Raw genomic sequence first — 15,839 nt, forward strand, 5'->3', positions numbered from 1 at the left:
ATTTAATTTTTTTCTGACGACTGGCGAACTCACTTTGTTAATTTATTGGCTTCGATAGTTATTAATCAAAACTTTAAAGACACTACGGTTACGCCACTTTGTCAATCTATTTTATCTTTTAATAATGATATATCGATTAACATAGTCCTGTTTCAATTTACAGTTAGTAGTACAAACTGATAGTAAGATTAAGATATTGCGTTAGGATCGGTTCATAACTGACGGAACATACGTCGCGTAATATCGGCCGCGTAATGTCAGAACAGCAGCCCGATTCTCTACTCCTATCGAATATCGACAACCAGCTAGCTACCGAAAAAATGTGAATGGCCGTCTGATCAGCGCCTCTAGCGGACGTCGTAGAAACTATCTTTGCAGTAATTTTTAAATGTCAAACTCTCGAAACTCGATGGTTTTGATTGTACAGAATCGTTCTACAGGCAAATGTATAAAAAAACACTAGACCGTTCACACTCAACCGATCGGTGTTTGGTGTGCTTCGCTATACTAATTAAGCTACGCCCGGCGCATCTTCCGTCATATGTGAATTAACCCTTAGTCGTACAAATGTACACCTATCTGCACATTTAGCAATAGTTACCGATAACCGAGTGATTGTTATCTCAGGTTAAGGTTTACTATCTATCTGTACATAAGTCAAGTGGAAGATAAATCTATAGGATCCGGGAACTAGGTGAAAATACTAGAACTGTGTGCAAAATTATTACAAAAAAACTCTTAAAATAATATTTAGATTATTTATGAAACAAAAAATATAATAGGTTATAAAATATATTTACAAGAATAAATAAAATCATAAACAGATACAGCTTATGATTTCTTATTACCTAATCAACAATAATAACATGTAATTAACATTGTACAATTGCTGATTGGGCACGATTGGTTCATATTTTATGTTTTTACTCCATACTAATATAGTCATAGTTACTTGAACTATCACAGAAATATATTTCTTAAAATATCACTACCATATCTATTACTTAAAATTAAAGCTATTTACACAATACTATATTCTATTCTAATCTTAAAATACTAAAATATATACATTTTTAGTAACTCCACTCACTTTAACTTAATATAAACCTAGCGGGTATGGCTTACCGGGCCCTATATACATACACTAGCTGACCCGCGCAACTTCGCTTGCGTCACTGAAGAGAATGGGTCAAAATTTTCCCCGTTTTCGTAACATGTTTCGTTGCTACTCCGCTCCTAATGACCGTAGCGTGATGTTATATAGCCTATAGCCTCCCTCGATAAATAGGCTATCTAACACTGAAATAATTTTTCAAATCGGACCAGTAATCCCTGAGATTAGCGCGTTCAAACAAACAAACAAACAATCAAACAAACAAACTCTTCAGCTTTATAATATTAGTATAGATTATTTAAGTTATTAAAAATATTTTCAACAGTGGCTATTCTTCGGAAGCTAATGATGACATGACATCGCTGTCAGTATTTGCAGAGCAACATCATTGTTATAAAATATCTCAATTTCAAGTAAAAGAGAGAGGATAAGTAAATTTTTAACTCTAGCGAATATTAATTTCTGCTATGTTGAATGTTTCCAGCAACGGTGATGCATGACAACAAATCACACATTACATCTTTCTGTTTTTCTATAATTAATGTGAAGAATGGATTCGCTGACAATTATATTCAAATTATTAAAAAAAACGATGATACAAAATCGGGAGTAGTAATACTATATAGTTCGATTCGACAGCAATAGTAATTAACCGATTCGTTGCGGATGGCACGACTGGCGTGCCATTCAATTCTTTTATATATGGCGTATGACACGAGAGGCGTGTCTTTTTTAAATATCATATAACTCGCTCAAATTGAGATTTCATGAGGTGCTTTCAAACTAAAGATTTATTTGTTTTGAATACATTGTTTGCCGCCACAGCTAGAAGTTTACGAAAACGCAAGTCGCAACTAATCGGTTAAATCTACATGCTTTTGATTACACTCGTAAAAGAATATTATTTATCATCATCACACGTCTACCTATTTGAAACTTACAATCTATTAAACTAATCGTGTTAAATGCAATAACAACTAATTCTATGACCTACAACTGCACGTAATAATGTCATTATTATTAACAAATATACCAGGTACTGCTAATATACTAGTCAGGTTTATCAAACTGAGACTACACTAAGTACATAGTACACACAATAAATATTGAGTATTATGTATTTACATTTAATGCTATGGCTATCCTTTGTCCTTAAAAATACGACTTAAATTTCAATCGGCTGAAATTATTAAGGTTGGGTATTTATTTCGATGTAGTTATACGTATTTATTTTGGTTTGTAGAAATAAAATTCCTCGTGTTGACAAAGGCCCTTAAAGGACTGGTGAAAATGTAAGTATAGCGGAATGCTCACATATTTCTTACAGGGGTATGAAACATCAAATTTATTCGAATTCCATTTAGAACTTTCATTATCTAGCATTCATTATAAAAAAAATATAGATTTTTACATTCGAAATAGAATTCTGTATACTTATACAGAAATTAATGGGTATCCAACAACACATTTCATCTCGTTGTACGAACACCAAATATACTTTTTTTTAAACTCCCTTACTGTACCCGTTTACATGTAATAACCGGGTGATACTATTGCAATATAAAAATTACTTTAATGTGTTATCTAGAAAAAAATTAAACACCTAATAGCACTTTGCCCAACCCAAAAGGCTAATCTATATACATATCGCATTGACCACAAAGGCAGTAGCAATAAATAACTATAATACAAGTATTCTACAACTACAATATAATTTTTATTTACATAACTGTCTGCATGTTGACTGTTTCCACTTTCTGGTTCTTGGTGGACCTAAAGATCTGTTCTATTTCGGCGAGTGACTTGCCCTTAGTCTCGGGCACCATGAACAACACGAAAAAGAACGCGATCGCACAGAAACACGAGTACATCCAGAATGTGCCCGCTGATGTTAATGCCGCCTGCAAATAAAGAGTGAAGTAAAATAAATATGAACCTAATTTAACATCTACTCGTTAATAGAAAAAAATAGTTTTCAAGTAATTTTACAACGGATTCTGCTCAAACCACCCGTATCGAGAATGTCTAGTAAACTGTACGAAACAGTAGGATACCTGCCACACTGTACGCTTAAACATAACACATAATAAAATGTCAATACAAACAAATACTTACATCAAGAGCGTGATACGACTTGATGACAGAGAACATGGAGAGCAAGTTGATAGTACTAGCCATCGCAGACAACTGTGAGCGATAGTGCGCCGGGAACAATTCACCCAACAACAGGAATGGTAGACCACCGAACCCGAGGGAGAATCCCATCATGAATACCACTAAACTGGCGATAGGGAGGTACCTGGAATTTAAATATTAATGGCTTATGATTAAGAAGTTTCCATTTTCATATCTCACATAAAAAGAAACAAACACAATTTTATTCGTCTTTGCTATCCCATATTTGTCTTGTTATGATGCTTTGATTATATCAATGGCTTGTAATTTGCGAAAGTCAAAAATTTGCCTAAACAAACAAAAAGGTAGTAAAAATGCTTTCTCAAAAAGGTGCTAAGGATAATAATGTATGCATAAGTTTTGTTTATACTACTTTCTTCAACAGCTCTACCACAAGAAGGATTTCTCTAATCTTCATAAACCTTTGACATAGGTAATAAAAAAGTCGTAAAATCGTAGAAATCGAATAAGTAAGTGTATCACTAACCCAAGCCAGGGAGATTCCTTAAATTGGAAGTAGAAGGCAGCTCCCATAGCACCCATGGACAAACACATGACGGCAGCAGAGATGAGCAACAGAGGTCTACGTCCAGCACGATCCACAAGCGTGGTGGATACTCCGTTACTTATGAGCTGAACTACTCCTACAGTTATTGTTGCAGTCATCGCATCTAAAGTACTACCTGGAATGAAGTACACACAAAAATATAATAATATAAACTAATTAAAACCAATTCTCAAGCATTTCGAATTTGAGAAAACTTATCTATACTTGAAAGTAAGGCCTTAAGCATAATCCAAAACCAAACTAGCTGAAATCTTACCAGCTTTCCTGAAGATCTCAACAGTGAAGAAGATGACAGCGTCAATGCCGCTGTACTGTTGGAACAAGAGCAGAGCGAACCCGATGATCATCGGCTTGTACACAACCGGTGAGAAGAACACCTTGCGGGTGAACAGACTCGGTGGAGCCTCCGTCTTTTCTGATTTCCTAAAATGATCGTTATAATACTTAAGAATAAACATAATAGTAATTTATTATGAAGGATAATAATAAAGTTAATTAGTGGGATCTCGACTTGTTACAATAAACATAACTGTAGCTCATAGCTTAAACACTAATCCTTCGTCATACCTTAAAATTGAGGATGAACCCTAATTTGCTTGTTGTTGTTGTAGATTATTAAAATAATTGTAGTTATTCAAAGAAGTTGGTAGAATCAATTAATTAATAGCAAAAATTCAATTATACTTTATAGTCTATCGTAATTAAATTACTAACACGTGTACGTATGTTTTTATAGTATTACAAGTTTGTTTTTTTTTAACCACATGATTTAATATGAGCCATTTTTACTTTATTTATTGGGAAGACACAAAAGATTGTGACATTTTTAATTTATCAGTATTTTGGGTTCAAAAGTCGATAAAAAAATAACGGGCATTAAAAATGTTTTCGCAAAATTTATAGGATGTATTTTAAGCTTACTCATTGTTTTCTTCCTTGACAGTGGCTGTTGCTCTCGCAGATAAATGCAGCCATTTAATAGATGCTGATGCATCTTTTCCCTTAGACTTAAGCCAAACAGGAGATTCAGGAAGTGGTAAGAGTGCTACGAACAATGCCGCTGAAAAGACAGTAGAATTCTAATTGGTTATCAAAAAGTGTTGAATAGGTTCAACACGTGCATACTAACTTCCTGCTTCAAACAAGAACATTTTTATGTTGTCTATTTCTTAAACGATCATCTGATAAAACACAATACAATAGAAAAACTAACCCATTATCTCAGAGATAATAGTCAAAAGAAGGCGGAAATTATACTTAATACGAATACATCATGGGCAGATAAAAAAAAATAATTGTAATTACTAATTAGCATCGAGCAACTGTTGTCAACGTATTTATTTAACCTCCAAAATAATAACTAACGCATGTTATGTACATAAACAATTTAGCCAATGTTTTGAAGTTGATTGATTCCTATTACAATCAGGAAAGGATATTTCATCATGCTTTGTACGTTAGTAGCTTTTAACGACAGCAAAGAATAGTAATGAAGTAGGAGGTACATGTTGAGGCCCAAAAGCTGGTTGCGAACATAAAAAACTTAACAGGAAAATTATAAGATATACTAGCTGACCCGCGCAACTTCGCTTGCGTCCAATAAGAGAGAATGGGTGAAATTTTTCCCCGTTTTTGTAACATTAATTACTGGTACTCTGCTCCTTTTGGTCGAAACGTGATGATATACAGCCTATGTCCTTTCTCGGGTATCAAAATATCTCCATACCAAATTACATGCAAATTGGTTCCATAGTTTAAGCGTGATTGAGTAGCAGACAGACAGAGTTACTTTCGTATTTATCTGGGGGCACGGAAGTGCCCCCGCAAGTCGAGCAAAAAAAAGCGGCACGGCCGTAACATCCTTTTCTCGAAGCAATTCGGGTTATTTTTGACACCCCTATAATTTCGTTGTGGATAAAACAAGAAGCCTGGATTTTCAGCAACTAATCAGTCATTGTATAAACACGGTATATTTAAAATTTCAGTCAATTTGAACCAGTAGTTTAAGAATGACAACTTGTTAAAATTTTGAATTTTGTCACTCACTGATTCACTGACTCACTGACTCACCGATCATCAAAAGTCTAAGGTACTTCTAGCAGACTTAGAAGCTTAAAATTTAGAATACAAATAGGGTTTAGTGTCTTAATCATGGGAAAAATTCAATATTTTCTAATTTCGGTCCAGTTTTCTAAATACACCAACTGCAACAATAACTTTGTAATCCCATATAAATGTATAAGATTACAAGGTTACATTTGCAGTTAATGAATTATTATTACTGTAGAAAATAAAATAAATAGGTGTAAATAGGTACCTACTGTATGAGGCATTACGGGAGGGGGTATAGGGTGGGTAAGGGTGTTTAGCCCATGAAACTGAACAACGTTCCCATAGGAAAATATGTTGAATTATGAAAAAAAACGTCTTTCCATACAAATTGGACTTATGTTCGCTTTACAAAAAGAAGTGAGATGCCATCAAAAACATTCTGTAAAAACCTCAAGTCTCGCCGTAAAAAGTTGTGAGATCTATATAATACCAAGTCGATTAATCTATTTAGTCTCTACTTAAAGGACCTTCTGTCTTAAGTTATTACGTATATTATTATCATGCCAATTTAAAAAAAAATACCTTTAAAACAAATAGATCGACTTGGTCATCGCAAAAATAACACAAATTCGCCATTAACATTTCAGGAGCATTAACTTCTCGTCGTGCTGTGTAGTGTGATACATACTTATAATCAAATCATGCGATGGCCAGGTCGGTCTATTTGTTTTAGAGGTTTTTTTTTAATTGGCATGATAATAACATACGTAATAACTTAAGACAGAAGGTCCTTTAAGTAGAGACTAAATAGATTAATCGACTTGGTATTATATAGATCTCACAACTTTTTACGGCGAGACTTGAGGTTTTTACAGAATGTTTTTGATGGCATAATATTAGTATGGAGTATGGATAGTACAATGCTTACCACAAAACGTTGCGGAGAGAAAAGCTAGGTACCTCCAGTAAAGCCACTTGCCGGATACGTATGATATCACGATACCAAACGACATAGACAGCGTCGGCAGAGACCCCAGACGACCACGAATCTCGGGGTCGCAACATTCACTTACCTAAAATATAATGAGTCATAATCAATCATTGTTCCTAAGTTACTGACTGTACGAAGCTAATTACTGCCTAAATAACAGGATGTACTTTTAAATCTAAATCTGGTGATCAATCCATCAGTTTTTTGTCCTGTACCTTTGGCACGATCAGCTGTTAAGCTGGTTGTCATTGTAAACAAACATTTGATACCATGACCTTGCCTTTGTCACCAGGCTGCCAGGTACTAATCCCTTGTGTTGATTTGATACGACCAGCCAACGTTACAATTGTCATGTAATTCTGTTCATCCGGCACTTACTTAGTACTAAATTTAGAACGGATTATTTAACCAATGGTTGCTAAGTATCAATGAGGAATGTACATAGAACACTTCAAAAAATTAAAGATCATTAACTTTAATTATGTTCACACAAGTTTAAGTAATTCATAAATGATCAACGTCATTATCTGTTTTACTTATTACTGATTTATCTAACTTCAAGCATCATCGCTTGTATTATGAGCAGTAAAAGTACACAAGTTTAATACTTACGTAGACTTGTGCAGTAGCCAGCACAAAGCCCGCTCCAATACCAGTGATGATTCTGCCGATTAACAGCAGAGGATAATTCTGTGCGAAGCTGATTATAAGCCACGAGCCCAACGATATAGGTGCCGACAACTGAAGAGTGCGTTTGCGGCCTGCACGCTCCATAAGCGGACCAGACAATGTGCTGCCGATAATTGCAGCCAAAGATGGAGTAGCCCCTAAAATAAAACATAATATTAGCTAAAGTTCAAAGCAGTTCAGACAGATTGTGCCATGAAAGTATTTGAGTTGTATTACCTATCCATGACTTCTGTTCACTGCTCTGAATAAGTTCTGGATCGATGTCCTCGATGGAAGGAATCGCAGACGCCGAGTAGCCTCTTATCAGACCGATGGTGAGGAATGAAAGTGATGCGCCAAGAGTTAGCCATAACTGTAGAGACACCAATGGTTTCATGTTAGAAATAACTTAAGTTATAATCATCGATTTGACAAAGTGCTTTACATTTATTGTACGAATCTTCATAAATAAATAAAAACGACATGTTTTCATCCGTAAACGGGCTGAAGAATGGATTGGTGCATGACTTTGACGTATTTCGGACCAAATAATGAATACTAAGATAATTGTGTATAATTAAAGTATTATCCATTTGTGTTGCTATTTTGTTTCATACCGGCATTCCGGAAGAAAACGATAACACGATGCATGTATTATGTTTAGGACAAGACACAGGTATTTATTTATCAACATACATTTCCTGCTGCGAAATATTCATGCGCTCAATAACTAATATTGTACACGTGTTCGTGCTTCGTAGCACAGTTATATCGATGCAATTAAAATCTTTTAATTGTTGCCATTAGAAGAAAAATAAGATTGATTATTACTGCTTGATCAAGGTTGATCGTATTGAATTATTTTTGGCCTCTGGGCCACCATCATTCGAAAGGTAACCACTCCACGCGTTTTTGTTTGCAAACCATTGCTTATTATCGATCAGTGTATGTTGACCTTAGTGATTCACGTGCGGTAAAAAAATTGTACTACTCACGTGTCAAGCACGTCAATTGAATAATCACCGTGTCTTATACTCACAACTCATTCGTTTTCATCTCCGACTACTTTGTTATATCTAACACTAGGCTATTTGGACAATACCTATACAGAGTTTGGAATATATTTTTTGGTTTAACTGTTTAACAAAAGTCCTTCTGCAACTATAACACTAAAATCCTGACTCGCAAATCTCGCGTCTCTTAACTGTTCCGCAATTGATAATGCATATCAAGAGCGTAATGTGTGTATTTATTATAATAGTGAGCAAAAAACGCGTCTGAGTTCTTTGCACTCAGACTCTGAGACCATGCCTAGTTGTCGTTCAGTATATCTTACGATGAAGCTTATAAACACGTAAAATTTCCTGTTAAATTCGATCGATTTGCATTGACTTTTCATATTTTGACTATCGAAGAAGCTATCTTATGGAACCTGTATATTTACCTTTTTTTAACTCTAAGCTAACGATTATAAACTATACGTTCACGCAAAAGTAAAGTTATTACTTTCCATCATGCAGTCTAGCAGTAACATCAAAGATAAATTATTCTTTGTAAGACTAGAAATGCAATCCTTAATCGTTACACAAACTCTAAAAAATTAGTTCAATTTTGACCTTCCTTCAACTCGGCAACTTCCTAATATGTAATAGCTTAGTTAACCGGAACAAACTTATTTCTGTGTGTCTGCTATCAGAATTCTTGACCAACCTAGTTCTGAACTAAGATAAGATATAGAAAATAATGTATCCGTTCAATTCGCACACTTTGTACTAGGTACTGATAAGTATTTTGCCAAAAAACAAAATAATGGCAGCAGCATAGTTTTATAGTCGCCATCCTTATTTAATTTAAATATAAGTTAGTAGTTTGAAATCTTTCACGTTTACTTATTAGACTATGGGCTCATTTATTAAAACTGGTCTTTACAGTCCCAAAAACGGACGGGTCTTGCTTTAATTAAAGACATGGTGCAAAAATATTACAACAACACTGAAAGAGGGAGAAATTAAATTTCGCAATACTTGATTCAATAAATTAAACATTTTTTCGGGAAGGAGCAAGACTTTTGTAAAGCATGTCAACAAATATTATATAAGCAGCTAAATAACAACGAAGCACAAAAGTATGACTTGTAGTTTTTGTGAAAGTACTAATTAACACATACTCGCGATTTGTAACATAAACGAAACACTTACTCACTATTTTTAGGATTTCATGTAACTTTAAATTTCAAGTTAGTTTAACCACTTATAACTTAAGTAATGAAAATACCCTTCGAAATATTTTACCATTACTTAAAGCTTTCGCATTTTTCCCAAACAAAGTTATTAAAACTGTTATTTAAATTAGTTTTATATAATCTCTCACTGATTGTGCCCGCAATATTAAATGCGACGTTTTCAACGTAAAGATCTACTATAATTTAGTCATAAACCAGTTCATAATATTGCAAATTGAATAACTGCATAATAAAATCAATAAAAATTGATTCAGTGATGAATATTTACAACATCTTAATTATTCATACACCTACTAAATAATAATTTAATGAATTATGCATGCGCATCAAGTTGTTTTTAAGGCAAACTAAATCATATTGTCAAAGATCGATAATTTTAGGGTTTATTGTACGACTATCGGAATTAAATGCATAAATTTTATCGAAGCTACTTTGATGTTGACTGTACAATATGCATATTTTGGGAATAATTTTCCTGTTACGGAAACTACCAAGAAATTCTAAAAAAATCCTAATTCTATACGTTGATTTCTTTTATTAAAACTACTTCACTATTAACCTTTACACATTTTTTCCTTTTTTTAATATTAAAGACACTCTCGTACTAAGAATTGGTCTTGCGTCACGGAGACCTTTTTCACTAAACTAGAAGTTAACAGATTTTAAAGAATTAGAAATAAATATATCCAATTTCATGAAGACTGGCGAATAGTGGCGAAGGTGTTTAGTAATAATAACAAAGTTACTTGCTCAATGAAAAGATCAGACCAAAACCTAAAGTCCACTTTCAGATTTATATCTAGACAATAACCATAACCTTGTTACGTAATGCGAGATAAGTATTTATAAATAGATAATCTCAGTAGCCCTTCCTAGTTTAACATAGATAAAAAATACGGACAAGAACTGAAGAGGAAAACATAATACTAGTGCAAAATCTGATAAATGGACCAACGATGGCATGATACGACCAAAAAAAATAATGGCCAGGTTTTAGGTAAAATAAAGTTTAATGACGTGAGACCCTTATCTTGAGACCCTGGTTTTCCGCATGCATTACCATACATAAATACCTACATTGTTACGAATATTTATTAAAATTTAAATCCATACTAATATTATAAATGCGAAAGTAACTCTGTCTGTCTGTCTGTCTGTCTGCTACTCAATCACGCCTAAACTACTGAACCAATTTGCATGAAATTTGGTATGGAGATATTTTGATACCCGAGAAAGGACATAGGCTACTTTTTACCCAAAATCACGCATTTCCCGGGAAAATTCACGTGGCGAACGAAGTCGCGAATATTCAATATTATAATGACACTGAATTAACAAAATTCTGTTGTCATGGCAACTGTTTTAATGGCGGATATGCCTTAGCGCGATTTCGTTATATTAAGAGATATAAATAATTTTGAGAATATTTTTCGTGAAAAAAAAGCATATTTTATATCATCACGCTACGACACATAGGAGTAGAGTAACAGTAAAAAATGTTACAAAAACGGGGAAAATTTTCACCCATTCTCTGGACTATTGGACGCAAGCGAAGTTGCGCGGGTCAGCTAGTTTATTATATAACACTCGTAATCATACATACTACAAAGTATTCTAGTTTATTGCAGAATATTATTGCTATTGGAATTTTCGATTTAACCGTCGATTGTTTTTTATGACGCATGATAACACAATGCACATAGCGCATAAAACAATGCAATACACTAGCGAAGGTATTTACAAATCACCCTTTCCATGATCTCTGTCATCTATTGTACCATTAAGGTACTCATAGATGTTTATCTTTCTATATCTCTTCTTTCCTATATTCTATACATACAATAAAACAGTAAAAACGGCGTGTCTGTAGGTACATTTAATATATTGTCAAAATAATCAATGAGGGGAGAGGGGGTCTTAGGAACTTTTGTTGCATAACTATTAAATTTAAGCAAATAAAGGTTATAGTTTATTTTGAAGAACGGGAAAAACGGGAATGAGAAAAGGACGAAGTGGCGGGCGTCCTCTAGATGTCTAATAAGAAATTAGTACTGAGTAGGCATACATTTTTTTTTCATAATACTTATCCTTTTTATAGCCTAATATTGACACACGGCAAAAATAACTACTTTGTACTTTTTTCAGTGTAACGTGTATGCATTACCTAAAATACCAAATTGAAAATGCGTAGGTACTATTTTATAACGATTCGATTTTATGCACTAAGAAATTAGTTTCCGATAAAATAAAAATTGAATTCAACCGTGTTTAAATACAGATTAAATAACTTCAACTTACATATCGCGCAGAAGGAAACGAAATTCAAGACATTCTTACGTATCACTTTACGAAATTCAGGGCTACGGTCAATGCACTAACGACTTACAAACCTTTCCGAATTGTATAAAGGGTACCACAATTTCGGAATAAACACGTTTTAAGGCTACAGCTGAAGATTACGTTTCCTTATAAGCTATAAAAAATGTCATGTGACCTTAATACTAAAACGAACTACCCACTACACATCAATTCAAAGATAAACAAAACCCCTTTATGAACAAACAAAACACAATTAACCCTAAGAACCATGTTAATATAAAATATGAAATCGTGACAGTTATAATGAATTTGCACCCAAAATACACTTCTATAAAGATGCAAAACAAACCTATATTCATCGCACTATTAAATATAAACAGGTGAAAATCGACTGGTTATTTATTCAGAAGAATTATAAGTCTACATAGGAAATAGTATAGGATCGCATCTATTCACAATAATTTAAATAAACTACTGACCTGCTTCAAGAGTGCCGGTGATATTTTAATCATCACGCACCGATGCTGCTGCGCCTTTCAATACAATACAATAGCAACAATAAACCACTGTCAAATAGCACCGTGAATGTTACATACAATATCACAAACGCGCGATGTTTATTGTATTCGCGATGTGTATCGTGCAAGAGGTTCGCACAAAACCGACGACCGACTCCTCTTGTTCGGCAAGAATGACTGCCAATACCAGCCACCTACCATCTGTTTTGATTACAATCTGCGGTGACGCTTTGTTATGTGAAGTGATCCAATACCAGATAATTTATATGGCTTAAGAGAATTACCTGTACCAATGACGTTAGTTCTAAAAGAACCAGTCCCACTGCTGACAGGGATTTTATAAATGTATGGTATGGGACTCGGCTGTCGTCTTTCCCTTATTTTTGTTTACAACAAAATGGGTTCTTAACTGATGAACTACAATATTAAACGTTATTTATCTTTTCTACATACCTATGCACGATGATGCCGCTTTCTGCTTCTGTTATGTGGGGAACAACTTTAACTTGCAATATTTACCGATTAAATATTTAATTTTTCATTGTCTGAAAAGTAGTATATTGTCGTTGTAACTCAAATTCTAACACTATCGGTGTTACTTCCACGGAAAAAGTTTGTTATACTGAGAAACGTGGATTCAATGAAATCTATTGCAATGTTCTGACCGGTCATAAAACCTTTTTGCACCGACTTTTTCACACATCACCGTTATTTTCAAAACAAAGTATTTCCGTGATATTTTTAATTATTTAATGGATAAGCACATGAGGTTTTACTTAATTTACAACATGTACATAACTTACTTTGGTTTATCTGCGATAAGCGTAGCAGGTTAGCTACGAGTTTATCAAAACTAATAGCTTTTCCTATATTTCCAAACCTGATTTTCTCAATTGTTTCTTTGGAGCCTACACACATTTAATTAACTCAGAATTTATATTTGGCCTCTTAATCCTTCATATTAAAAAATATATTAATAAAAAACGTAGGTATAATGTTCCTTTTGTTAAAATAAAGCAAATGTAAACGGTAAAAACACCTATATAATTACAATTTTATGATGCCAAATTATCAGACAAAAGATCCATATTTACATTTTATGAAAGGACTCAAGTTGTGACATTGACTGTGCACCATAATGTTACTGAGCTATTTTTAATAAATTTGCTGTTTGCTGAATATACCTTAAATGCATGACATGACAAGTATTTTACCTCGTATTTGTAAGATAAAGAATGCTTTCTCAATAAGCAGATATTGTTTAAGTCTATCTGTTAACCTTTTTAAAAATAAAAGGTGTGTTTCATTAAGTAGGTACCTACCTATATATTATATTTTAAATTTCATTTTTGTTTCAAGTTTTGAGGCTTCACATGGACTTTTTTAGATAATAATATATCGCATCGACGTGTCGTTTAAACTTCTGTTTATGTACTGAAATTTTAATAAATATGCACATTTGTATACCGAAAAGTCTCTTGTGTAGTTTATTTATTATCTTTGAAAACCGCCCTGCGCCTGATACTTGACTTGTTGCTACACATAGAAATAAATCTGCTTGAGAGTGAGTTGTTACATCATATCCTAATTTTATCATAAATCAGTAGGTAAAATAACAAGTGAAGATTAAGATCTGCATATTCATCATACAAATGTGCAATGTCATTTAGAAATATAAACACTGTACTTGAAAATTCATGTAAAAGTCAGAGTACTCAAGCTACATCCGAAATCAAAAGGGTATGTCTTATTACTATGAAGACTGTAATCGTATGAATGATTTGATCGGCAAGATTAAGCAATGCTATTAATATCGAGATGAAAGATCATTGACGCTTCAAATGCCATGAACAACAGAAAGAAGGTACAGTATGTTTTCTTTTTATGATGATAAAACACAGCGCTAATATTCGCAAATGTCATTAATTAATTTATATCATAAAAGGTAAACTTATACTCATCAAAAGTTCTAGTGATGCATGAGCATAATTCTAGAACACTTGTTTCGCAGTGTGGTCTCCATCAGAGATGTGCTCTGCAGCTTTCCTGCGAGGACGTTATAGCTAAGCTGTGAAACTATGTGCCTGATTTCACCAAAACTAAGCTATACATAGCGTTGATAGTAAGATGTGCTATGAAGATGTGCCGCCATAATTTGTTCTTGATGGATTGTTCTAGAGCTTACCTCGTCTTGAAACCAGGCATGTCAAAACGGAAACGTCTGATTAACTACGCTAGCAAGATGAGATGCTTCATGAAATCGTATGTAGATAAGAGCTTTGCATTCGAATTAGCCACATGTAGATCCTAAAATGGAATTAATAACAAGAATGCGGCTAAACACTGAAACTCATTAAGAACAGAACAATATACCGGTTGTGAGAATCATGTGATCCAAAACAACGTACGTCAGATGTGATTAAATGTTATGCTCGAGTACCTGCTACCTCCTCACATACCTTCATATTTATTACCTTCACATTGAAGCAGATCGTTAGGAGATTTTGCAAAAATAAGAACTACTGAACTGAATTACTAAGGATATAAAAACGTTTCTTATATAATAAAACTATGTGCAACCAACCAACCATCTCGTAAAACCATAACAAACCCACTATGTAAAAAAATAACATATAACATATTTAATAACAAACCACAAATAACATATTTGCTACACGTGTAGAGCAGACCACATTTTTATGTACATAAAGGGTCAACAGGTTTATACCCATATTACCCATGAACCGACTTGGACCTGTAGTTGATTAGAAAAATTGCGAGCAAAAAAGTCTCGCACTACTAAAAAATATTTAGACCACAACAAAGCCCCTACCAATTGTTTCTTGAATACTTGGTCATTTTACCAAAACTTTCTGAAATCTACGACGTTACGGCATCAGTATTGTAGATATTACAATGAAATAAGAATATTATTCGTAATTTTTTAGATTTGGTTTAGGTGCAGGTATTAATGTGTGCCCTTCAATTTCATGGGTACCTACTCGTGTGAAATGTAACTGCCAGTAGAAGTCACGTTTGAGTCCACTCGTTCGCAAAGTTGTAAAAAAGTGCGGTCAATTAAAATTCCCAAGATACTTACAAAACATTTTTTTATGCCTTAGGGTTTTATAAAACTATCAAACACAGAGAATCCATTGTCGTTTGTACGTCATCAAACTCCTAACTTCCTA

General features: G+C 33.8%; 1 protein-coding gene across 2 annotated transcripts; it reads right to left on the reverse strand.

Moving 5' to 3' along the window:
- Positions 1-937: 937 nt before the first annotated feature.
- Positions 938-12,811, reverse strand: LOC142975772 (facilitated trehalose transporter Tret1-like). 2 transcript variants are annotated; one of them, XM_076118839.1, is made up of 9 exons: positions 12,610-12,811; positions 7,807-7,942; positions 7,513-7,727; positions 6,838-6,982; positions 4,779-4,917; positions 4,114-4,280; positions 3,777-3,972; positions 3,230-3,413; positions 938-3,015 (listed from the first exon to the last, which is right to left on the reverse strand). In XM_076118839.1, the coding sequence occupies exons 1-9, from the start codon at positions 12,640-12,642 to the stop codon at positions 2,836-2,838; spliced, it is 1,395 nt and encodes a 464-aa protein (XP_075974954.1). In that variant the 5' UTR covers positions 12,643-12,811; the 3' UTR covers positions 938-2,835. The 2 variants fall into 2 exon arrangements, with proteins under 2 accessions (XP_075974954.1, XP_075974955.1); XM_076118840.1 differs by lacking the exon at positions 12,610-12,811 and adding an exon at positions 12,110-12,250.
- Positions 12,812-15,839: the final 3,028 nt, after the last annotated feature.

This window comes from Anticarsia gemmatalis, chromosome 9 (assembly GCF_050436995.1).
Source record: "Anticarsia gemmatalis isolate Benzon Research Colony breed Stoneville strain chromosome 9, ilAntGemm2 primary, whole genome shotgun sequence".
Classification (NCBI taxonomy): Eukaryota; Metazoa; Arthropoda; class Insecta; order Lepidoptera; family Erebidae; genus Anticarsia; species Anticarsia gemmatalis.

What these genes read in the sequence shown, in the direction of transcription:
- LOC142975772 (XM_076118839.1), bottom strand. Translation starts at nt 12,642, where the DNA reads ATGATTAAAATATCACCGGCACTCTTGAAGCAG. An exon ending in TGGCTACTGCACAAGTCTAC is followed by an intron (nt 6,983 to 7,512) that starts GTAAGTATTAAA and finishes ATTATATTTTAG; the next exon opens with GTAAGTGAATGTTGCGACCC. An exon ending in TGAGATCTTCAGGAAAGCTG is followed by an intron (nt 3,973 to 4,113) that starts GTAAGATTTCAG and finishes ACTTCATTCCAG; the next exon opens with GTAGTACTTTAGATGCGATG.